The following is a 26,322-nucleotide window of genomic DNA, read 5'->3' on the forward strand; positions in this document are numbered from 1 at the left end:
CCAGCAGATAACAAGAGAAATGCCATGAACAAAAGATGTCACTAAATATTGCCTTCATTGATCACACCAAGGCATTCAACCATGTGAGCATAGGTGGTCTTTTTAAGCTGCTAAAGAAAATTGGCTTCCCTCCAAGCTACTCAGTGTGATCTCTTCCCATGAGAACATGATAGGTGAGGTCAGCTATGATGGAGTAATATTGGAATCCTTTGAAATCCGCAGTGGGATTAAACAGGGTTGCTCCCTGACACCGACACTCTTTGGTATATTCTCTTTACTGCTGTCAAATACCTTCAGGTCATCTACAGTGGGTGTCTGCTTATGTACTAGAGCTGACGGAAAGCTGATCAGCCTGCTCGCCAGAGATCCAAGGCAAAAATGTGCCAAGTCCTCATTACTCTACAGCAGTGATGCCGCACTAGCGTTCCATACTGAGCAACACTCTCAGTGGAAAATGGATAGACTCTCCTATGTTTGTAGAGTTTGGTTTGACTATCAGAATCAGGAAGACAAATGTCATGGTCCAGGACATTGCCATACTGCCATCAATCAGCCTTGCCAATGTGACGCTGAGGTTGTTAATAGATTCACATATCTAGGCTCTGCAATTGCCAGCAATCTGTCAGCTGATTTTGAAATAGCATGTGCATTGCAAAAACTGCAGCTGTTTTGATGCAGTTCAGATAGATGCTGGAAGACACCAACTGCTGGATCAACATTCTGCGCATGTCCAGGGAGCTCTTTCAAAGGCATGAAAGAGGCAAGTTTGTGTGCCTGTGCATGGGAAGTTTGATACGGCCCTTGAGACAGCATTCTGTGCACGTGCCTGGAAAGTTCGAGAAGGAGTGCCCCAGGAGACAGGCAACTAGAAACATTGTCCAAGGTGTTGCTTTACTTTACTCACTTTTACAGGGTCAAGTTAAGTCTGCAAAATGGCTAATAAACTTGCATTAAGTGACAAGGATTCCACTACTCCCAAAAGTAAGAGGCAAACCTCTTTGGAACAGAAATTAGAAGTGATGATACTGGTGAGAAGGCAGTGGCCATAATGAGTTCACTTGGGCTTCTACTAATGACTGAGCACCATCAAGAAGAACAAAGATAAAGGTTAGTGGGCAAAGATCACCCATACTCGGTGCAGCGTACTAGAACAAATGGAGCAATTATTGAATGCAGGGATTGAGGACCAGGACCAAAGGAACATGTTCATTAACATGCTGTCTATCCAAGAAAACAATAATGAGATGAGAGTTCTACCATCGAAACTTTTATTGCAAGTCGTGCTTGGCTTGATAGATGCAAGAGATGCCATAGCCTACACAAAGTCAGAATGAATGGTGAAGCTGCGAGTGTGGACAATGAAGCAGCCAGTAAGGTACCTTGCAGAGTAGAAGGCCATCATTAATGAGGAAGCTATTCACACCGCAACAGACCTTCAATGTGGCTTTTTTTGGCAGAGAATATCCTGCAAGATATTTATTTCCACCATAGAGAAAACTGTACCAGGATTCAAGCTAGCTAAGGATTTGTTGACTTTGATGTAGAGTTGCACTGCAGAAGGTTACTCAAAGATTAAGCCTTTGCTTGTGTACCATGCAGAAAATCCACAAGCAATAAAAGGTACCAATTGGGGACATCTTCCTGTAATTTGCAGGTCAAATAAGAAAACTTGTGACAATGGGCATGTTTTGCGAGTGGCTTTCAGTGCATTTATGCCCAGGAATATGAGTACGAGTAACATCCCCAAAATTCAAGAGAGTCGGGGGGCAGAGGTGAGTATGGTGGCCATTACCAAGGAGAAGGTGCTAGGAAAACTGAAAGGTCTGAAGGTGGATAAATCACCTGGACCAGATGGATTACACCCCAGAGTTCTGAAGGAGATAGCTGATGAGATAGTGGAGGCATTGATGGTGATCTTACAGGAATCACTGGAGTCAGGGAGGGTCCCAGAGGACTGGAAAATCGCTAATGTAACCCCCCCTGTTTAAGAAGGGAGTGAGGCAAAAGACGGGAAATTACAGGCCGATTAGCCTGACCTCGGTCGTTGGTAATATTTTAGAGTCCATTATTAAGGATGAGATTTCAGAATACTTGGAAGTGCATGGTAAAATAGGGCAAAGTCAGCATGGTTTCATCAAGGGGAGGTCATGCCTGACAAATCTGTTAGAATTCTTTGAGGAGGTAACGAGCAGGTTAGACAAAGGAGAGCCAATGGATGTTATCTACTTGGACTTCCAGAAGGCCTTTGACAAGGTGCTGCACAGGAGGCTGCTCAGTAAGATAAGAGCCCATGGTGTTGGAGACAAAGTACTAGCATGGATAGAAGATTGGCTGTCTGGCAGGAGGCAGAGTGGGGATAAGGGGGTCCTTCTCAGGATGGCGGCCGGTGACTAGTGGAGTTCCGCAAGGGTCAGTGTTGGGACCACAACTTTTCACTTTATACATTAATGATCTAGATGAAGGAACGGAGAGCATTCTGGCTAAGTTTGCAGATGATACAAAGATAGGTGGAGGGACAGGTAGTATTGAGGAGGCGGGGAGGCTGCAGAAGGTTAGGAGAATGGGCAAAGAAGTAGCAGATGGAATACAACGTGGGGAAGTGTGTGGTCATGCACTTTGATAGGAAGAATAGAGGCATAGACTATTTTCTAAATGGGGAGAGAATTCAGAAATCTGGAGTGCAAAGGGACTTGGGAGCCCTAGTCCAGGATTCTTTTAAGGTTAACTTGCAGGTTGAGTCGGTCGGTAGTTAGGAAGGCAAATGCAATGTTGGCATTTATTTCGAGAGGACTAGAATATAAAAGCAGGGATGTGCTGCTGAGGCTTTATAAGGCTCTGGTCAGACCACATTTAGAATATTGTGAGCAATTTTGGGCCCCATATCTCAGGAAGGATGTGCTGGCTCTGGAGAGGGTCCAGAGGAGGTTCACGAGAACGATCCCAGGAATGAAAGGCTTAACGTATGAGGAACATTTGAGGACTCTGGGTCTATACTCGATGGAGTTTAGAAGGATGAGGGGGGATCTGATTGAAACTTACAGAATACTGAAAGGCCTGGATAGAGTGGGACGTGGGGAAGATGTTTCCATTAGTAGGAGAGACTAGGACCCGAGGGCACAGCCTCAGAGTAAAGGGAAGACCTTTTAGAACAGAGATGAGGAGAAACTTCTTTAGCCAGAGAGTGGTGAATCTATGGAATTCATTGCCACGGAAGGCTGTGGAGGCCAGGTCATTGAGTGTATTTAAGACGGAGATAGATAGGTTCTTGATTGGTAAGGGGATCAAAGGTTACGGGGAGAAGGTGGGAGAATGGGGTTGAGAAACTTATCAGCCATGATTGAATGGCGGAGCCGAATGGCCTAATTTCTGCTCCTATGTCTTATGGTCTAATATTGTGCTTGGAAAATATCGCTCATAATGCTTTGTTACTTTTTGGACAATGTCCCAGGACATCCTTCGAACTTCAACGACCTCTCCAAAGAAGTCTGTGTAGAATATCTCCCTAAGAACACTATATGATTGATCCAACGCATGGATCAAGGTGTTATTAAGGCTTACTTTCTGCAGGACTTTCGCAAAACTCATCAAGGAGGTCGGTGAAGGAAAGACAATAGTATGCATATTCTGGCGTGGTTACAGCATTGTTCAGACAGTTAACAGCGCTGCAAATGCTTAGGAGGAGGTAAAACAGTCAACCATGAACGGTGTGTGATGCAAGATCTTCCCTGAAGCCATTCACGACTTCCACAACTTTGAGCCAACTGAATTTGTTCAGCAAGGGGGGAGTGATTATGACTAACATAAGTGGGCCATGATAATGTTGAAAATGTGCTGGAGCCTCAGCAAAGCCCTGGCCAATGAGGAGCTTATGCAGCTTGAGCCAGAATGAGCTGTATCTGGGGAAGATGAAGAAGAGGGGGAAGCATCACCAAGCAAGTAACAAACATTGCAACACATGTCGGAGGAGTTCTAAGCTCCTCATTGAGGAAGCACTGAAAAATTTCAAAGACAAACTCCTTTCCACAGAAGGATCATTCTCTTTTTTGACAGACTCAGAGTAAAGGGAAGACCTTTTAGAACAGAGATGAGGAGAAACTTCTTTAGCCAGAGAGTGGTGAATCTATGGAATTCATTGCTACAGAAGGCTGTGGAGGCCAGGTTATTGAGTGTATTTAAGACCGAGATAGATAGGTTCTCGATTGGTAAGGGGATCAAAGGTTACGGGGGGAAGGCGGGAGAATGGGGTTGAGAAACTTATCAGCCATGATTGAATGGCAGAACAGACTCGATGGGCCAAATGGCCTAATTTCTGCCCCTATGTCTTTATGGTCTTATTAAAGGTCAGAAAGAGATTACAAGAGCCTGTACCAACAATCTTTTAGCACATTCTTCAAACTGACAAAGCACCTCATTGATCGTGTTAACCATGTGAATTGTGCATTGTGTTGTGTTTATTTTTGATGAATAAATAATTGTGTATTTCATATTTAGGTTAAGTTCTGCGGCTGAAAATCTTGGGTTGGGAATGTATCTCCTGATTTTACACTCATTTAAATGGGAAACCTTGCTTTGCTATAAGTAGTGGTTTCAGGAACGTATCTACTACTGAGAACAAGGCATTGCTGTAGATTGAAAGCAAGACCGCCCTCTAGTGTACATCCATTGTGATTTAGCATTCAAGAATAGCTCAGAAAAAGCATATAAAATTAAGGGGGCAATGTAACAGAACATTCTCAAATGAGGAAAGATGTGTTTTGTTTAAAGGTTGTATATTTCCTCTGATCCCTTTATAAACATTTACTTTGAAAATACAGCTGTACTTCCATCTCTGCTTAATGGGTTGTAAAGAATTTGCATTTATATAGCGCTTTCTTGATCACAAGACTTTACAAGTGATTAAGTACTTTTGAACGCTACTCACAGTTGTAATGCACGGAAGTGTGGCAGTCAGTTTTCACACAGCAAGCTACCACAAAGAGCAATGGGATTATGACCAGATAACCTGTGTTTTTTTTTTAATTGATGTTGTTTGAGTAATAAGTAGGACACCAGTGAGAGAGAACATCCCTACCCTAGATTTCTCCCTTTTCTGCTTTCCCAGCTGTCGTTGGTACCACGTAGGTACCAATGACATAGATTGGACTAGGAAAGAGGTTCTGCTGAGGGACAACGAGCAGTTTGGGGCTAAATTAAAAAGAACCGCAAAAGTGATCATTTCCGCATTACTACCTGAGCCACATGCAAATTGGTGTAGGGTAAATAAGATTAGAGAGGTAAATGCGTGGCTCAAAGATTGGTGTGGGAGAAATGGGTTCCGATTCATGGGGCACTGGCACCAGTACTGGAGGAGGAGGAGGGAGTTGTTCCCTTGGGACAGGCTTAATTTGAACCATGCTGGGACCAGTGTCTTGGCGAATCGTATAACTAGGGTTGTAGATATGACTTTAAATTGCATAGAGGTAGGGAGATGGGGGGAGTGGGGGTTGGATAGGGTGGGGGGGATTCAATTGAAGGGAAGTTAAAAAATTAAAAAGAAATGACAGAGCAGAGGTGCAGGGTAGTGAAGAGGCGAATGCTATCAAAGTGTGACAGGAAGGGGCAGAAAATATAGGCAGAAAGAGTGCAGCAGAAATTAGAACCAGAATGAGTAATAATGGTAAAAAGCCAAAGCTTAAGGCTCTTTATCTGAACGCACCTAGCATTTGTAACAAGATAGTTGAGTTGACGGCACAAATAGAAATAATTGAGTACGACTTGATAGTTGTTACAGAGATGAGAGATGTGGTTGCAGGGTGACCAAGACTGGGAATTCGATATTCAAGGGTATTTGACATTCCGGAAAAATATGCAAAATAGGAAAGGGAGGTGGGGTAGCTTTGTTAATAAAGGAAGGTATCAGTGCGATGATGAGTAGTGATTTGGTGCAATAGATTGTGACGTGGAATCAGTTTGGGTGGAAATAAGGAATAGCAAGGGGAAGAAATCACGGGTGGGAGTCGTTTGTAGGCCCCTGAAGAGTTGCCTCACTGTAGCACAAAGTATAAAAAATTGATTATGAAAGTAAATTGGCAAGAAATATAAAAACAAACAGCAAGAGCTTCTACAGGTACATAAAATGAGAGTAACTAAAGTGAGCGTGGGACCCTTGGAGGATGCGACTGGAGAATTGATAACGGGGAACAGGGAAATGGCAGATAAACCAATATTTTGCATTGGTCTTCACGGTGGATGATACTATAAACATTCCAAAGATGTCAGATAAGCAAGGAGCTAATGGGAGAAAAGATCTTGTAACAGTCTCTATCATGAGGGACAAAGTATTTGACAAACTAATGGGACCCATCTGGTTCATTAATGCTCTCTAGGGAAGGAAATCTGCTGTTCTGGCCTACATGTGACTCCAGACCCACAGCAAGGTGGTTGACTCTTAAATGCCCTCTGAACACAGGCAATTAGGGATGGGCAATAAATGCTGGCCTAGCCAGTGATGCCCCATCCCATGAACAAATCAAAGAAATTGTAATTCTAAATTTTCTATATCAGGCTAGATAAAAGGAGGATTTTAGCAGTTGCTAACTTGACAGTTGAGGGGTTTGCCTGCACAATTGTAGGGTGTGAATTTGTAGCTGCAATTCTTCACCCAGTCTGTTCCAAATTTCACCTGTCTTCCCTGTGAAAGGGAGGTGCAGAATGGAAGCAAGGCAGGAGAAAGGAAATCAGGGTGAGTCACCTCTCCCCATCCCTCCCCTTTGCAACTACTGACAGTTATTTTAAAGCATATTGTTTGTTACAGCTGGAGAATAATGTGCGGTTTGGAGAAACTTGAGTAGAAAGTTAAATACATTATGAGGAAAAACTAGAAAATTAATTGTGTATAATTGGTCTATCAAATTTCTGGAAATTAAATCTATCTCTAAACTTATTTATATTTGTATTTTATTAAAGCTGCAGCAATACAAAAAGAGCAAAGAAGAGGATGCTTTTGTTCAGGCTCATGCTGTGAAAATTAGTTGCCTGCTGTTTAATTCTGCAGAAAGACTTTGCCAAATCGGGAGCCATGGATTGCTACAGCTTCACCGATGAAAGCTCTCTCCAAACTGAAATGCATCTGCCTTTGCTATCAGACAGTGAGTTGCCCATTGCAAGTAATATCCAGAGACAAGAATTCATCTCAGACCCTGATGATATTATTTATGCAGGAATGACAAGTATAGAACTTGATTCTAACCTGGAGGCTGCAGAAATTCCTGGCGATCCATTTGCTGACAATGTAGATCTATCCCTGTATACTGTAGATAAGGGATGTGACTCCCCAAAGATTCCCAGTGACTCCACGGACACAGATTCTCCACCCATGTTGCTAGGTACTTGAATGTGCATGCATTTTTCTTTAAGTGCAGCAGTGCTATTGTAACTGTTTTGCTGCTGGGATAAATTTGTTTTGCTGCTGGTTCAAAGTAAATCCCCAACCAGAATTACTAACATAAAACTTCTACAATTCTGATTGGTAGTAGATCTCGTTAAAATTTACTTGTTGAATTGCTTAATGGCTGTTTGGTAAAGAGGCTGCCTAATGGACAGGTCCACACTTCATATCTTGTTGGTGCTGAGTTAACCAGAGCAACAGTGGGCACTACAGTTGGCTTCATTCAGAGTTCCCAACTCCAATTTAGATAAATCCTGCAGGGTAGAAAAAAATCTATGAATGCTGCATGCAGGATGAATCAGAACTTGAATGTGATTCCCTTCTTAGTTGAATAACCTGATAACTTTCATTGCTTAGCTTTACACATAAAGAATAATAACAGAGGGCTGTAACTATCCCTTACCATAAGTCAGTTCTTTCAGAAGACCAGATGAGAATACTGGGGAAACAAATTAAGCACCTGGAATTTCTACATGTTTTTTCTGATCTCCTTCTCTCACTGTAGGCAGAATCCACTCAGAAACGGCAGAAACAGCAGTTGATGCTGCTTTTCGAAGGTTTCCGCTGAAATTATGGCAGGAGATCAGAGAACGCCTAAGGAAAGCTTACCCCATAAAGTCTGAAAGTTTAATTTTATGGGTGCTTCATGGTTATCTTTAGGTGTAGGTTTATACCAAAATGGCCAGTTTGCCCTTTAACAAGACAATTCAAACTTACAATCTGTTTACCACGCACCAGGTATTAGCCGCCACCTAGAAGAAAGAATTTCCTGTGTATTAGTGTAAATGTACTGTATTCTACTTCATGTGTATCATTTTGCTCTCCTTATTTAGCCTTGTTAAGCAAGATAATATTCTAAAGTGAATGCACTTTATTCATTCCCAGCATCTGTAGAAGATGCATGAATGCATTTTGAATGACTTAATTGTGGAAGCTCTCCATAATAGTAAGGCAGGAATCATAAATTAGCATGGTGAGTAAGAGAGACCTTTACCCCCAATATACAAGTAGGTCATTAGCACAGGTAAGTCAATCTGCCTGTCTGGATGGTTCCTGCTGGTCTGGTGTTCTTTTCATTTGTTCTCTTATCAGAAAGCTAATGCTGCAAAGGTTGCCTTTTCCACTTGTGTGTTTCATTATAAAAGACCATAAGACTTAGGAGCAGAAATTAGGCCATTCGGCCCATTGAGTCTGCTCCGCCATTCAATCATGGCTGATAAGTTTCTCAACCCCATTCTCCTGCCTTCTCCCTGTAACCTTTGATCCCCTTACCAATCAAGAACCTAGCTAAACAAAAAACTACTGCGGATGCTGGAAATGCAAAACAAAAACAGAATTACCTGGAAAAACTCAGCAGGTCTGGCAGCATCGGTGGAGAAGAAAAGAGTCGACGTTTCGAGTCCTCACGACCCTTCAACAGAACTGAGTATAGTTAGGATTTCACCCCTCTCCTAACTATACTCAGTTCTGTTGAAGGGTCGTGAGGACTCGAAACGTCGACTCTTTTCTTCTCCACCGATGCTGCCAGACCTGCTGAGTTTTTCCAAGAACCTATCTATCTTGGTCTTAAATACACTCAATGACCTGGCCTCCACAGCCTTCTGTGGCAATGAATTCCATAGATTCACCACTCTCTGGCTAAAGAAGCTTCTCCTCATCTCTGTTCTAAAAGGTCTTCCCTTCACTCTGAGGCTGTGCCCTCGGGTCCTAGTCTCTCCTACAAATGGAAACATCTTCCCCACGTCCACTCTATCCAGGCCTTTCAGTATTCTGTAAGTTTCAGTCAGATCCCCCCTCATCCTTCTAAACTCCATCGAGTATAGACCCAGAGTCCTCAAATGTTCCTCATATGTTAAGCCTTTCATTCCTGGGATCGTTCTCGTGAACCTCCTCTGGACCCTCTCCAGGGCCAGCACATCCTTCCTGAGATACGGGGCCCAAAATTGCTCACAATATTCTAAATGTGGTCTGACCAGAGCCTTATAAAGCCTCAGCAGCACATCCCTGCTTTTATATTCTAGTCCTCTCGAAATAAATGCCAACATTGCATTTGCCTTCCTAACTACCGACTCAACCTGCAAGTTAACCTTAAGAGAATCCTGGACTAGGACTCCCAAGTCCCTTTACACTCCAGATTTCTGAAATCTCTCCCCATTTAGAAAATAGTCTATGCCTCTATTCTTCCTATCAAAGTGCATGACCACACACTTCCCCACGTTGTATTCCATCTGCCACTTCTTTGCCCATTCTCCTAACCTGTCTAAATCCTTCTGTAGCCTCCCCGCCTCCTCAATACTACCTGTCCCTCCACCTATCTTTGTATCATCTGCAAACTTAGCCAGAATGCCCTCAGTTCCTTCATCTAGACCATTAAGGTATAAAGTGAAAAGTTGTGGTCCCAACACTGACCCTTGTGGAACTCCACTAGTCACCGGCCGCCATCCTGAGAAGGACCCCCTTATCCCCACTCTCTGCCTCCTGCCAGACAGCCAATCTTCTATCCATGCTAGTACTTTGTCTCTAACACCATGGGCTCTTATCTTACTGAGCAGCCTCCTGTGCAGCACCTTGTCAAAGGCCTTCTGGAAGTCCAAGTAGATAACATCCATTGGCTCTCCTTTGTCTAACCTGCTCGTTACCTCCTCAATGAATTCTAACAGATTTGTCAGGCATGACCTCCCCTTGATGAAATCATGCTGACTTTGCCCTATTTTACCATGCACTTCCAAGTATTCTGAAATCTCATCCTTAATAATGGACTCTAAAATCTCACCAACGACCGAGGTCAGCTAATCGGCCTGTAATTTCCCGTCTTTTGCCTCACTCCCTTCTTAAACAGGGGGGGTTACATTAGCGATTTTCCAGTCCCCTGGGACCCTCCCTGACTCTAGTGATTCCTAAAAGCAGCTAACACAGATTTTGTGACATAGTTTGTAGTGCTGCTGGTAAATGCTATGTGAAATCCTTTTTGTAACTATGTTCCTTGCACTTAACAGCTACAACAAAATCTGTATGTATGGATGATTTACGTTTATAATTTGCGATATTAACGCTTTTACATTATGTAGATATTAAAGATAGCAAGGGATATGGGGATAGTATGGGAAAATGGCATTGAGGAAAGTCATGATCTAGTTGAATGGATGAGTAGGCTTGAGGGGCCGAATGGCCTTCCCCTGCTCCTATTTCCTATGTTCCTACATACTCTTTTTGTTTTCCTCCACTTATCTTTCCTCTTAAGGTTAGGGTTCAGTTCACAAGTGGGACTTATTGTGGTACTTCATCTGTTTAAGCCTAAATATGATTGTCAGCAGGTTTTTTTGTTGGAAGGCATTATAGCTGAACCTAACCCTGTCCCCACCTGATGTCTACACAACTTAGACTTATACAGCATCTTTAATGCAGCAACCTATCCCAAGGTGCTTCACAGGGGTGTTATCAAACAAAATTTGACACCAAAGCACAGTTACTTTGTACAAGCGACCAAAATCTTGGTGAAAGAGGTAGGTTTTAAGGAGAGTTTTAAAAGAGAGTAAGGCAGAGAGGTTTAAGGAGGAAACGCCAGCACTTAGGGCCTTGGCAGCTGAAGGCATGGCTGCCAAAGGTGGTGTTTAAAATTGGGGCTGCTCAGGAGGACAGAATTGGAGGAGTGCTGAAAGCCACTCTTGGAAACTACACGTTAGAGGTTGCTGAGCTATCACTTCAGATTTATTTTTTTATTCATTCATGGGATGTGGCACCACTGGCTAGGCCAGCATTTATTACCCATCCCTAACAGCCTTTGTTCAGAGGGTATTTAAGAGTCAACCACATTGCTGTGGGTCTGGAGTCACATGTAGGCCAGACTAGGTAAGGACATGAGATTTCCTTCCCTAAAGGACATTAGTGAACCAGATGAGCTTTTACAACAATCGGCAATGGTTTCATTGTCATCACCAAACTTTTAATTCCAGATTTTTATTGAATTCAAGTTTCACCATCTGCCGTGGTGGAATTTGAACCAGGGTTCAATACTAATCCAGTGACAATGCCGCTACCTCCCTTTTACAGATTGAAGGGTCTGTAAAAGGCAGCTAGCAATCTCCTGAGACCTCTAGTTTAATTTTGGTTTCTTGTGTGCAGAGGGCCGCCCTACAGGACTGGAGATCATTTAGACTTTGTTTTTGAAAAATTGAAAAAGCACACTGCCCAATTTATGCTGGAGTAAAGGGAGCAATAAGTTCAACCCTGATGTTTGGCATTGAACTTGCACTTTACCTACTTTTGATAAAGGACCTTTTTGACACAGGGAATGACTTAATAATACATAGAAAAGGCAGCACAGAAGCTGGCCATTCAGCCCAACTCATATGTGCCGATTTATAATTTAAGTACGTATTTCTTCTGTAAAAGGTTGAAACAGCAACAAAAAAAAAACTGAAATATTACTGGTTTTTCCTGTCGACTTTGTACAGGTATCAGTCCTCTCCCTCAAAAGAATACCCCTGAGAAATGTGCAAGTAAAAGTGAAGGGAAATACGGAGGGCTGCAGAAGAGAAGGCGTCTCTCCACGAGGCATTCTCCACAGCAAGCATTCCAGGTTAGCACAGCATATGCTTGTTCTTCCAGTCAGCCTGGTTTTAGAGTCCTAAAAAAACGTTGCATCAGATGGTTTGTAATCTACAGTATACTTGACCTACCTACTTAAAAAAAAACTCCAAATCTGAGAACACGTACAAATTTTGTCAAAAGTAGTAAGTCCTGGTTTGTTCTGTAATAATAGAATATATTAGGGAGATCAATAATAATTTAAATATTAAAACCTGTCAATATTTTACATTTATAGTGAATTGAATTTGAAGCAAAAATAAACAATAATTTTCTATACTTTATTGTCTAGGAGTGTAGCCAGTGCGGAAAGTCATTCAGCAGTGCCAGTGCCCTGAGCAAACACTACCTGACGCATAGTCATGAACGTCGGCATGTCTGCAGGATCTGCAATAAGGCCTTTAAGAGACAGGACCACTTGTATGTGAACATTATTTAACTCAGGAATTTGAGTTAGTTATTTTTTAAACAGACTTCCTTTGTGCACCCAGAGTGAAACTGAATTATGGATTTCTTTTTATTCATTCCAAGTAAGATGAAGGTTGGATTTGTGGAATGAAATTAGGCACTCCCAGTGTTCAAGTAGTTAACAGGCTACAATCTTGTAAGAGTAAAAGTGACTGCCTGGCAGCACTCCACAAACTGCCATGAGATGAACGACCAGTTAATCTGTAGTTCTGGGCCTTGGTTGAAGAAGGATTATTGACCTGAATCATAGAACAGAAAACAATGCTAGATTCAAAGGGATAGTACTAAAAGCTAATAGGAATACACAGGTTCTAGGTCTAAATATAAAGTTGTCCATACGTGAGGTTCTTCTCTAATACTACACTTGTATGTGAATGGCATGTTCCAAAGGGAACTTTCAAAAGGGAATTGAATAAATACTTGGAAAGAAAACATTTGCAGGGAAAGAGCAGGGGGAATGGGACTAATTGGTTAGCATAGCTCTTTCAAATGGCCTCCTCCTGTGTTACATCCATCGATGATTTTAAATTAAGTCTGTTGATGCGTATATAGAATCTTCAAGCAAGACCGGGGAAGGGGTAAAAGAGGAGGAGGCATTGCATTATTAGTTAAGGAGTCAGTTATTGCAGTAAGGAGAGATGATATCTTGGAGGGGGCATCGAATGAAGCTTTGTGAGTAGAGCTTAAGAACAAAAAAGGGGCAGCCACATTGTTAGGTGTTTATTATAGATGCCCGGATAGTCAGGGAGAAATTGAGGAGCAAATATGTGCACAATTCGTGGAGTTGTATAAAAACAATAAAAATAGGGTAATTATATGAGGTGATTTCAACTTTCCCAACATTAATTGGGATAGACATAGTGTTAAGGGCTTGGATGGAATGGATTTCTTGAAATGTGTACAGGAGAACTTTTTAGGTCAATATGTAGAGGGTCCAACAAGGGACGACGCAGTACTGGACCTAATTCTGGGGAATGAAGCCGGACAGGTGGCTGAGGTGGTGGTGGGGTAGCATTAGTGATAGTGACCACAACATGGTACAATTTAAGCTTGTTATGGACAAAGAAATAGACAAGTTGCAAAAAAATGTTTTGGATTGGGGGAGAGTGGATTTTAGTAAAATAAAGCAGGATCTGGCCAAGGTAGACTGGGAACAGCTACTTGTGGGGAAATCTACAGAAGAGCAGTGGGGGACGTTCAAAAAGGAAATGGGGAAGGTACAGGCTCAATATGTTCCCTCTAGGGTGTTAGGAAGGAGTAACAAGCCTAGAGAGTCATGGATGACCAGAGATATTCAGGATACGATGAGAAGGAAAAGAGAGGCTTTTAGCAGGTACAAGGGAAGCAAATCAGCAGAGGCATTAGTGGAGTACAGAAAGTGCAGGGCGGAGCTTAAGAAAGCAATTAGGAGAGCAAAGGGGGAATATGAGAAAGCTCTGGCTGGTAAAAGTAGGGAAAATCCCAAGATATTCTATAAGTATATCAATGGGAAGAGGATAACTAGGGAAAGAGTCGGGACCAAGGGGGCAATCTATAGGTGGAGCCAGAGGACATCGGTAGTGTTGAACGAATACTTCACATCTGTCTTCACCCAAGAGAATGAGGATGAGGGTATGGAACTCGGGGAGAGAGACTGCGAGGTTCTTGAGCAAATTGATATAGGGAGTGACAAGGTATTGGAGGTGTTGGCAGGCTTAAAAGTGGACAAATTTCCATGTCTGGATGATGTGTGTCCCAGACTGCTGAAGGAGGCAAGGGAGGAGATTGCAGGGGCTCTGACCCAAATTTTTAATTCCTCTCTGGCCATGGGGGAGGTGCCAGAGGTCTGGAGAACAGCCAATGTGGTTCCGCTATTTAAGAAGGGTTGTAGAGATAAGCCAGGGAACTACAGACCAGTGAGTCTCACGTCAGTGGTAGGGAAACTATTGGAGAAAATTCTGAGGGTAGAATCTATCTCCACTTGGAGAGACAAGGTTTGATCAGGGATAGTCAGCATAGCTTTGTCAGAGGGAGGTCGTGCCTAACAAATTTGATTGAATTTTTTGAGGAGGTGACCAGGTAGTGCAGTTGATGTAGCTTATATAGATTTCAGCAAAGCCTTTGACAAGGTCCCACATGGGAGACTTGTATAGATGGCAAATGCACATGGGATACAGGGTAATTTAATAAGGTGGATTCAAAATTAGCTTAGTTGTAGGAGACAGAGGGTGATGACAGAAAGCTGCTTTAGTGACTGGAAGCCAGTGTCCAGTGGCGTACCACAGGGATCTGTGCTGGGTCCCCTATTATTCATCATTTGTATAAACGACATAGGTGACTATGTGGGGGGTAGGATTAGTAAGTTTGCGGATGACACAAAGATTGGCTGGGTAGTTAACAGTGAGGTTGAGTGTCTTGGGGTACAGGAAGATATAGATGGGATGGTCAAATGGGCAGATAAGTGGCGGATGGACTTTAACCCTGAAAAGTGTGAGGTGATACACTTTAGAAGGAGTAATTTGACAAAAAAGTATTGAATGAATGGCATGACACTAGGAATTTCTGAGGAACAAAGGGACCTTGGTGTGTGTCCATAGATCTCTGAAGGCGGAGGGGCATGTTAGTGGGGTGGTGAAAAAGGCATATGGGACACTTGCCTTTATCAATCAAGGCATAAATTACAAAAGTAGGGAGGTCTTGTTGGAGTTGTATAGAACTTGGTGAGGCCACAGCTGTTCTGTTTGTGCAGTTCTGGTCGCCACATTATAGGAAGGATGTGATTGCACTGGAGGGGTTGCAGAGGAGATTCACCTGGATGTTACCTGGATGAAACATTTAAGTTATGAAGAGTGGTTGGATGGACTTGGGTTGTTTTCGTTGGAGCAGAGAAGACTTAGGGGCGACCTGATCGAGGTGTACAAGATTATGAGGGGCATGGACAGGGTGGATAGGGAGCAGCTGTTCCCCTTAATTGAAGGGTCAATCATGAGGGGACACAAGTTCAAGGTGAGGGCCAGGAGGTTTAGGGGGATGTGAGGAAAAACTTTTTTACCCAGAGGGTGCTGACGGTCTGGAATACGCTGCCTGAGAGGGTGGTGGAGGAGGGTTGCCTCACATCCTTTAAAAAGTACCTGGATGAGCATCTGGCACGTCATAACATTCAAGGCTATGGGCCAAGTGCTGGTAAATGGGATTAGGTAGGTAGGTCAGGTGTTTCTCACGTGTCGGAGCAGACTCGATGGGCCGAAGGGCCTCTTCTGCACTCTGTGATTCTGTATAGTAATATCAAGTTACATGGAGGAAAATGTCACTGAGACTGGACTTGCTCCTTTAAAAAGATCAATTATCGACCAAAGTTAAAAGAGATGATAACTGAGTTGTTGGTATTTAAGTGGTAAGCATTTACTGATAGATAATGATGGGGGAGCACATCAGTGCAAAAGATAAGGCTGAAGCATTTGCTACAATCTTCAGCCAGAAGTGCCAAGTGGATGATCCATCTCAGCCTCCTCCGGAGGTCCCCAGGATCATAAATGCCAGTCTTCAGCCAATTTGATTTACTCCATGTGATATCAAGAAACGGCTGAAGGCACTGGATACTGCAAAGGCTGTGGGCCCTGATAATACTCTGGCAATAGTACTGAAGACTTGTGCTCCAGAACTTGCCGCACCCCTAGCCAACTGTTCCAGTATGTCCTGTACACAAAAAGCAGGACAAATCCAATCCGGCCAATTACTGCCTTATCAGTCTACTCTCAATCATCAATAAAGTAACGGAAGGGGTCATTATCAATGCTATCAAGTGGCTTGCTTAGCAATAACCTGCTCACTGATGCTCAGTGGCCGCTCAGCTCCTGACCTCATTACAGCCTTGACTCAAATATGGACAAAAGAGCTGAACTCCTGAGGTGAGTTGAGAGTGACTGCCCTTGACATCAAGGCTGCATTTGACCGAGCATGTTATCAAGGAGCCCTGGCAAAACTGGAGTCACTGGGAATCAGGGGGAAACATTTCTGCTGTTGGAGTTATACCTAGCACAAAGGAAGATGGTTGTGGTTGTTGGAGGTCAGTCACCTCAGCTCCAGGACATCACCGCAGGAGTTCCTCAGGGAGGGTCCTAGGCCCAACCATCTTCAACTGCTTCATTAATGACCTTTCGTCATAAGGTCAGAAGTGGGGATGTTCGGTGATGATTGCACAATGTTCAGCACCATTCATGACTCCTCAGATACTGAAGCAGTCCATGTCCATATGCAGCAAGACCTGGACAATATCTAGGCTCGGGCTGACAAGTGACAGTAACATTCGCACCACACAAGTGCCATCTCCAACAAGAGAGAATCTAACCATCGCCCCTTGACGTTCAATGGCATTACCATCACTGAATCCCCCACTATCAACATCCTGGGGGTTACCATTGACCAGAAACTGAACTGGACTAGCCATATAAATACTTTGGCTACAAGAGCAGGTCAGAGGCTAGTAACCCTGCGACAAGTAACTGACCTCCTGGCTCCCCAAAGCCTGTCCACCATCTGCAAGGCACAAATCAGGAGTGTGATGGAATATTCTCCACTTGCCTAGATGAGTGCAGCTCCCACAACACTCAAGAAGCTTGACACCATACAGGACAAAGCAACCTGCTTGATTGGCACCCTATCCACAAACATTCACTCCCTCCACCATCAATGCACAGTAGCAGCAGTGTGTACTATCTACAAGATGCACAGCAGGAGTTCACCAAGGCTCCTTAGACAGCACCTCCCAAACCCATGACCACTACCATCTAGAAGGACAAGGGCAGCAGATAGATGGGAACACCATCACCTGGAAGTTGCCCTCCAAGTCACTCACCATCCTGACTTGGAAATATATTGCCGTTCCTTCACTGTCTCTGGGTCAAATTCCTGGAACCCCTAACAGCACAGTGGGTGTACCTACACCACATGGACTGCAGCGGTTCAAGAAGGCAGCTCACTACCACCTTCTCAAGGGCAACTAGGGACAGGCAACAAATGCTGGCACAGCCAGCGAAGCCCACATCCTGTGAATGAATAAAAAGAATTTAAAAATAAACCGTAGGAAACAGTTTTAAGTTACTTGACCGTAAGCCAACAGCCCAAATCCTCAGTGGAGGCTAGACAAAAAAAACTATTGATTGCTTCCTATACAGACTGATTCCACTGATTGCTAATGCTATGTTACTGGATTGCACAGGAGGTTGGTACACCGTTTAATCTCTGGAACCTATGTTTGATTTTAGGTGAGATTGAAAGGGTCACAGTGTCCCCATCCTAGTGGCAGTAAGAATTCCACATGAGATTTGTTTGCGATAGTTTGGTCAGAGTTGCTTGTTGGCCAGGCCCATAATTGAAATTCACAACAAGCTGGGTGATCAGCAGTAAGTAAGAATGGGGTCAAAGGGGCAGCAGCATTTCCTCATAGTCAAGATGAGCTTGGCGAATGAATGAGGGAAGGTAGGAGAGAAACTGGTTTATGCTAATTTCATCAAAGGATAGAAAGAGAGGCAAGAGTATAGTGTGTGTATGTGATTGTTTTCCAAGCATCCGACTAATGATTATTTATGATACTTAACACAGGTCAGTTCCATGAGGGAATAATAATGGGATTGCAAAGTATTGTCATGTAACAAATGTAGGGAGCAAAATTTTACTAGTAGGTGAATTTAGTGAAACATTTTATTCTGCATTCTCCTTAGATCTGGACATTTGTTAACGCACCAAAAAAATAAACCTTATGTTTGTATGGAACATGGATGCGACAAGAGTTATTGTGACTCCCGATCCTTACGACGTCACTATGAAGTCCAGCATGGCTTGTATTGTCAGAGGGAGCCCTTTGCTGACAGCAGCTCCAAAGATGTGGATTCAACAGAGAGCATGCTGTACCTACAGAGTGGACATACTCAGACCCTTCAGTGTGAAATGGGAATGGCACAGAGGCCTACATCACAAGTTGAGTCTCTTTCTCAAAGATCCTCTGTGCCTAACCGAGAACTGCTGAGGCCCCTAACAAGCAGCTTAAGCCAAAAAATACCATGTGAAACTGGAACCAGTGGAAGCAAAATCACCTTGCACTATCCCACACAAACCCACCGTACAGCAAGTGTGCTTACTAGCCCAAGTATTTGTTTGTCAGAAAGGTCAGGAACTGTTAGACAAGCCAAATATAGCATAATGCAGAGAGAGCATTCTTCTGGCTTGAACTGTAACATGTCAGATCCATACAACAGAGTAAACCCTCCTCATTTTTCTGCAGCAGACCCCAGTGCCTCTTGTGTAGAAAGTCTAGATTCTTACATTACGGATTCAGTGATTCCCGGTAGACCCTCACAGCCTGCACAATATACTTTGGAGTCATCAAGACCGGCAAGTTGGCCACAAGCTGTGAGCACAAATCATACATTATCAAGAAATGAAACTGTTTCTACCAAGCAACAACCAAGTCAAGATCTTGTGTGGACCAACAACTTGGCAACTTATAGTGGCAGCAAAGGAAGTTATTCTTATATTGTCCCCAATTCCCAGCCTCCTGAAGAGGTGTCTGCCACTTTTTCCAGTGGTGCTTTGCATAAACTTGACTCATTTGCTCAGGCATTTACAAGACAGAATTTGGATATTCAGTCAAATTCCTCTGTTGCAAAGACCCAGGGTGAAAATTCAGCAGTGTCTGAATTTGATGCTTGTGGAAATGTCTTCAGACAGCTTTTGAGTTACAAAGCTAATTTGAACCAGTGGCAAGCCTTTCCTGAACAGAAGCATCAAATACTGCAGGAACAGTACTCTCTGCACCAGCAACATCAACAGCAGATAGCAACTTCACTCTTTACACAGGTCTACATGGGAGATCAGGAGGCCTCCCCAATGCAGAACCAAGACCAATTTCAAAACCATATGCTCCAGCTGATCTCTGACACTCAATACAATCTGTCTCAATCCCAGAATTCGGTAAGTCAATCACAAGTGCTAGTTACCCAGTCCCAGCATGTACTTGCCCAGAAAATTTCATCCCAGATCCAGAATAATGAATCCCAATTGCATCATCCCTCAGAATTAGCACAAGATTTCCAGCATTCCTTAAGGCAGGAAACCACTTCTCCATTTTTACAATTTGAAACCACAAAACAGTGCCAACTCTCCAAGAACATTCTCCCTTGCTATCCACAAGAGACAGAAAATACAGAGGAGCAGACAGGACCTGGTTTGCAGTCTGCGTTAAGAGGTATCTCAGAATGTCACAAGATATCCAAGAAGAGTCCATTCAAGGCACAACATCCTCTTCAGTCAGTGTGTGAAGAAGAAGTTGTTCAGAATCAGCTTCAGTCACAGTCAGAGCAGCTGGAGGGTTGGTCACTTCCACCCTGTAGCAACAAGAGAGGCAGAATCTCTAATAAAGATGTGTGTATAAAGCATTACACTGTTGCAGGTAAATCCAGTAAGAGTGTGTCAGTTTCTCGAAAGGAGCGACAGAAGTTAGATCCCAATTGCACTGCTCCTCCTAGTCAGGTGGCTATGAACTCCTTTTCTGTTCAGAATTCTTTGACGAGGAGTATGGAAGACTGTCTTCAGGAAGCATCTTTTCATGCTAGTGTCCAGGTAATTAACTTAATTTCTCATTAGGTTTTCCTTTTAACCCGCTTTTCTTGCCTCCTCTCCTGAAGGCACTGACTCTTACTAGAGTGCAATTCTGCATGTGGCAGCAGCTCTCCAGTGCCTCTCCCAAGTATTCAGTTTTCCTTGGTAAGTCTAAATAGTGAATGTTGGCAGGCATTTTAACTGTGAGGACATTTGAGCCTGATCCTTCTTTCAACTGACATCTAAAGATTGCAGGAGGAACAGGAACTTCTTCCTAACCAAGAACAATTGTGACGCTCCAACTGTAGCCCCAGATAAGATCAGTTAATGCACCACAGGGTGGAACTGGATCTAAGATCTTGCAGTTTATGTGGGTTAGTACCTACCCCACAGAGCAATGCATGTTCCTTCATTTCCATAGGGGGGAGATTTCTTGAGTTTTCCAGCATTTATTGATATGCTAACTGTAATCCAGTGGAAAATATGGGCTGAAATTGAATATGAGCACAGTGCTAACATGAGTGGCACTGCACTGCTGGTGCCCTGAGAGACATTACATGCAATTTCCACTGGCCCCTCATCTACACAGTGCTCATACACTCCTGGTGCAGTGTTTGTCCTCCTACAGAGGCCTGGGAGCTGTATATCCGGGGCGAGAGCAGAAATATACAGGTGGGGTAGGTACAAAGCCACTGTTGGTAATGCAGGTTGAAATAGGACATTTTCTGTTTTTTGTGCTGAAGGGCAAGTAGGGCAGCCTATATCTGGTGAATTCTCTTGAATGTCAGTAGTACAGTACACACAAAAAGGAGCAAATTGATTTGAACCAAAGAAACAAGCAATATGATATTGAAAAATACCTGCGCAAAAACTGATCTCCCCAGAAGCATAGGATGGGTATTTCGAAGACTATTACTGGTGGATGTGTGCTAGTAGGAGTGTGCTTTGTTCCAGCTTTTAAAAGTGCACAGCACTGACCTGCCAATGGGGCAACACCTTGGAATTCTGGAGCAGGTGGGACACACGAATGGCGCAGAATAGAACAGCTCCAGCTCATGCCCATGAGAAAACACAGGACAAGCAAAGTTGAGCAGTTGGAGCCAAACCCGCTCTGTATCTGGACCACAAGAATAGAATTTCAGACCTTTTGTTCTTGTGTTTTTTTTTTAAATTTTGAAATATCTTCATGGAACACAGTCTCCCAGGCCATCCTAATGGGACATGAGGTGACTGAGGTGATAACCTTTGATTTTCCGTTCCTTTGAGGCAAGCTGAACACCTTCCTATATACGAGATCGGAAACTGATAACGGAGACACTGTCAGAGCAATGTTCTTGTTTAGCATAATGTTTTAGAATTTTTTTGACCACAAGCACTGTATTTGTTCTGTAACAGTTTTAAAACCTTTCTGTATAGCGAGCCCCTGGAAATATTGACATGTTCCTGGGGACTCCCTACAAATGTTGACACTCCCTCAGCCATCCACTGCCCTAAATTCCAAAAGACTGTCAGCTGCCTGAAGGGAAACAATGCCACAAACTTAACAAATACAAAAGAGAGAAAATATAGAATTCTCAAGACACTGCCTGAAATGTATGGTACAGCTGGCTCCAGATATTCAGAAATTTGATCATCTCGGACCTCTTAGGAACACAAGTCCCAACTTGAATACTTATATTTTATATTATAGAAATAAAAGTATAGAACAGCACTTTAGACTCAACAACATAAAGCACTTAAATGTTTTTTTGATTCTATTTCCCGTAAAAACCCTCGATCCAAAATATCCCCACTTGCAAAGCTCTTTTAACCTTCTGTTATCCTGTATGTAATGAGCTTTGACTTTTCAGGGTGAAGATATTTACAGTCTTTCCAGCATGCCACAAGAGGGAGATGGATCGTCAACAGTGTTGTGGTATGAGATTTTCCTTTGTAAAAATATATATGTAGAGAGGATGGATGACATCTGCTCATGGTTCCATTGATTTGGGGGTGGGTGAGCGGAGATTTTAGTGCCATTGAGTAGTGGGATGCAAGTTTCTACCTGTGTCCCTGAACAGTGAGCTGTTGATTTTTGTGTGATCACTTTGGTGTTTGAGTAAAAGACAGTTGATATCCTGAAGGGCACTCTATCAGATATCTAGTCAGAGGCCTGGAGCAGACCACCATCCTGTCCTCTAGTCAAAAATGGGATGTGGTGGGTATGAAACATAAGGGAAATCAGAGAAATATTTTAAGAATATGCTAGTAAAAAGATTAACGATGTGCTGTGCCAAATTTGCTTTGTTAGCCCTATCTGGGATAATTTTGGCAGAGTGCACCGCAAATGAGTACCACTGATACCAAAAGCTTAGCTCCTCAACCTCCTCTTGGGTCTAATGTAAGTAATCCCGCACGTGTGAGAATGCATTATACAGTGCAAGCTCACAGCTTGGCAGGTGCCTTGAAAGTACATTAAACAACAATGTTAAAGGGGCTGGAGCAGGAGGATCCCCAGCACTATTCCATTTTGTCCTAATTCTAAGGCCTGAATTTTTTAGTCGGCGTGCGGGCCTGACACGCCAGCGTGTAAAATGATGCGCGATGACACCGACGTCGTCGCGATGTTTCGTTCAGTGGGCGCACACCGGAGTCAGTTACGCGCCCACCAATAACTGATAGGCCTATTAAGGCCTTTGACAAATTAATTAATGTAATTGTTTACGTTGACCATCCAACATTAAGGTTGGCGGGCACTCGAAAAGGGAAGTGGCCTCCTCGATTTTTAGGAAACCTCATCCACAAGTGGGATGAGGTTTCCTAAAGCTTTTATTAATTAAATTTTAAAAATTCCTGAAATATAAAAACATCCCATGAGGGGACATGTTTAATTAAATTTTTAATCCATTTATTTTTTTTTAGCAATCGCTTCAATCTCCCTGAGGCAGCTTGTGCCTCAGGGAGATTGAAGTACTCAGCGCTGGCCCTGACTCTCCCTCCCCCCCACCCCCGCCCACATAGGTAGTTCTGAGCGCTACGGCTCACGTCTTATGCTGGGTGGGCCTTAATTGGCTTGCCTGCATAAAATGGCGGCGTGGAGCTGATCGCGGGCAGCAGTCGGCTCTGTGACCACCGAGCCCGTCTGCCAAATGAAAAATTCAGGCTGAAGAATTTGTACACGTGATTTTAGAAAATTATACGGTAACCAATTATAGATTTTTACTTTGTTACAGATGTGTTTTTAGAATACTGTTGTAACTATAATACAGCTAAGACCATTTTCCCCAGATACACTTTCCCAGAAGCTGCTGTGCAGTTCACCATTTTGTGTACACTGAAGTGATGAAGGCACCAAAACTTAGCTGAGGAAGCAGTACTGCTAGGTCTTATACGAGCATTTTGCCCTGATCCGTACTTCATGACATTAAATAAAATCTGCGTGTAAACCCATATGACACCCATCTGCAGATAAATTATGTCGCTGCAGTCTCTTCAAACACACTCAGGTGTGACCACGAGAAAAACCAATAGAGCAAGGTCATAGCTAAGGTTATTTCAGATGCAGAACAGGGGAAAGAGATTAGTGCCCAATTTTCTTATCTTCCTTCCTTTTCTTGGTGCAATTTGGGAATTTGAGAAACATCTGCCCTCAGTTCTCCGTCTCATGACACTCCTGAGAAACATCTGCCCTCAGTTCTCCGTCTCATGACACTCCTGCAGTCTTCATGACCTCGCCCTCCATTACTTAACCTGTGGCCTGGGTGACTCCTGAGACTCTGGTGCATACTGGCAGCAGCCACAGCCCCCCCGGTGGCTCTGCTGTGCACAAGAGCTACCCAGGAGAAAGCCAGCTGGTGGCCTCACCACTGCCTGATTGACTTGTGGTTTAGCAGGTTTCCTGAAAAGTGGCAGCGCAGGTCTCTTGTCGGCTCTCCAGCCGGCAGGCAAGAGCCTTGATGCCTCAACAAGATTCCACCCTGTATTTGAGGCTTCCAGCACTAACCGTCTTCCTTTTTTCTTGATTTTACCTAACCTTCAATACACAGCAGGGACTTGGTGAGTAGCAGCACTTCCCAAAATTTGGATGAAAATGAAGAGAACTTCAGGTGCGAAAGATGTCAAGGTGTTTTCCATTTTCTAAAAGGACTAAACTGCCACACTTGTCCACGGGAAGGAATGGGAAAGCAGCATTTATTGGAAGATGGCATTAAGTCACAGAAGGTTAGGAAAATTATACACATTCGGAGTCATTTGGGAAGTCAGGATCAAGGGAATTACTCTCAGTGCATTAGTGATGCTGTAGGCATAAGTAAAGGGATCTGCAACTACTGAAGTTTGTGAACTTACTTTTGGCTTTAGCAGAGTGCTAGTGCAGCTGCGATTGTGCCACAGAACCACTCTTGAGTAAGAAACGGCGTGGTTCAATTAGTTACAAGAAGCACAGCGGTTTAATATGATAGCTTAATAGATATGATGCTGAATGGCAGCCTAGATGATTGTGAGTTATAATCTCACCATGGGTGAACTTGTTACCAAGGAAAATGCCGTTGAAAGCTGACCAGGTTGTCATAAAAAAATTTAACTGTTACCTCTGTTCCAAGGAACTAATCTGGTTTCTGATGCTTTTTGTTCTGTTGCTGGGGCCCACAGCTCCCCGTCTGGAAGATAGTACAGCTCAACTCAGAATGTTCTGAACTTTACTGATTCACAGGCTGAGGTTTCACCCCTTACAATGAACTCAGAACTGGCAAAGATCATCTGTAATTACCATTGGGTTTCACCAGTTTGGGGAACTGCTGAGAAATTTCAGCCTACCCAACCCCTTAGTATACTACTTTATCAAAATACATACATACGATTATACAAATTAGGAGTTGGACTAGGCCATTAGGCCCCTCAAGCCTGCTCTGCCATTCAATAAGGTCATGGTTGATCTGATTGTGGCCTCAATTTCACATTCCGCCTGCTTCTGATAACCTTGTATAGCTACCTTTGCTTTAAAAATATTCAATGATCCTGCCTCCACCGCTCTCTGGAGAAAAGTTCCAAAGATTCACGACCCTTTGAGAGAGAAAAAAATTCCTTCTCATCTCCATCTTAAATGGGAGACCCCTTATTTTTAAACTGTCCCATAGTTCTAGGTTCTCCCATAAAGGGAAACGTCCTTTCAGCATCCAACCTGTCAAGTCCCCTCAGGATCTTATATGTTTCAATAAGATCACCCCTCAATCTTCTAAACTCCAATGGATGCATTGGCCCAGCCATCCAACCTTTCGTCATAAGATAACACGCGCCCCCCCCCCCCCATTCCAGGTATCAGTTGAGTGAACATTCTCTGAACTGCTTCTGACGCATTTATATCCTTTCTTAAATGAGGAGACCAAAACTATACTAAGTACTCCAGACGTGGTCTCACCAACGTTCTGTTGCTACAACTGTAGCAAAACTTAACAATTTTATATTCCATTTCCCTTGCAGTAAATACCAACATTCCATTTGCCTTCCTATTCACTTGCTGCGCCTGCATGCTAACTTTTTATGATTCATGTACCAGGACACCCAAATCCCCCTGTACTTCAAGAGTTCTATAATCTCTCTCCATAGATAAATTAAGAATATACTAGTAGAGTGCTTATGTTATTAGCCTAGTAATCTAGGGGTCTGGGCTAATCTTGAATTCATGAAACATGGGTTCAAATCCAAACATGGCAGCTGTGAAATTTAAAAAAAAATCTAGAATAAAAAGCTAGTATCAGTAATAGTGATCAAGTATCTTGAGTATTGCTGAAAAAAGAGACGTATCAAAGCTTTCTTGCATGCTTCGCAAGACTACCAATATAAAGGGAAAACAACAATTTGTACTGTTAGAAGAGAGTGCTGATTGGTTGGCAAGTGGACTCTAATTGGCAGAGGCATTGCCATGGAGAATGCACCAGTGATGGTGGCTGACAGTTAACTGCCAAACATTGTTTGAAATTTGAACCAGGCAGCTTGACCCTGATTGGTCAAGGCATTGTCCTGAGGAATGATTCAGTGAATGGCTGTCACTTACATTGATTAGCTGAAACAGGCGCAATGTATTTATGGAGTGGCATATTTGCGTGTACTGGAATCTACATATGTTAATACTCAGGGCCTGTTCTTTTCAAACAGAAAGAAAATGTGCACATATTGTGCCTGTTTTAGCTAAACAAAATAAGTGACAGCCACTCATTGACTCATTCCTAAGGGCAATGCCTTGACCAATCAGGGTCAAGCTGCCTGGTTTAAATTTCAAACAATGTTTG

General features: G+C 43.2%; 1 protein-coding gene across 1 annotated transcript in view; it reads left to right on the forward strand.

The window, feature by feature from the left end:
- Nucleotides 1-4,404: 4,404 nt before the first annotated feature.
- Nucleotides 4,405-26,322, forward strand: part of LOC144671307 (zinc finger protein 541-like) — a 43,599-nt gene continuing 21,681 nt past the window's right edge. The window contains exons 1-9 of the mRNA XM_078533118.1: nucleotides 4,405-4,435; nucleotides 6,946-7,364; nucleotides 11,881-12,005; nucleotides 12,306-12,433; nucleotides 18,181-19,429; nucleotides 19,610-19,826; nucleotides 19,908-20,077; nucleotides 21,907-21,971; nucleotides 24,082-24,256. Coding sequence (XP_078389244.1) covers nucleotides 7,058-7,364; nucleotides 11,881-12,005; nucleotides 12,306-12,433; nucleotides 18,181-19,429; nucleotides 19,610-19,826; nucleotides 19,908-20,077; nucleotides 21,907-21,971; nucleotides 24,082-24,256 — 2,436 coding nt within the window. The 5' untranslated portion in view covers nucleotides 4,405-4,435; nucleotides 6,946-7,057. The remainder of the gene's footprint in view (nucleotides 4,436-6,945; nucleotides 7,365-11,880; nucleotides 12,006-12,305; nucleotides 12,434-18,180; nucleotides 19,430-19,609; nucleotides 19,827-19,907; nucleotides 20,078-21,906; nucleotides 21,972-24,081; nucleotides 24,257-26,322) is intronic.

This window comes from Cetorhinus maximus, chromosome 32 (genome assembly GCF_964194155.1).
Source record: "Cetorhinus maximus chromosome 32, sCetMax3.hap1.1, whole genome shotgun sequence".
NCBI classification, from domain to species: domain Eukaryota; kingdom Metazoa; phylum Chordata; class Chondrichthyes; order Lamniformes; family Cetorhinidae; genus Cetorhinus; species Cetorhinus maximus.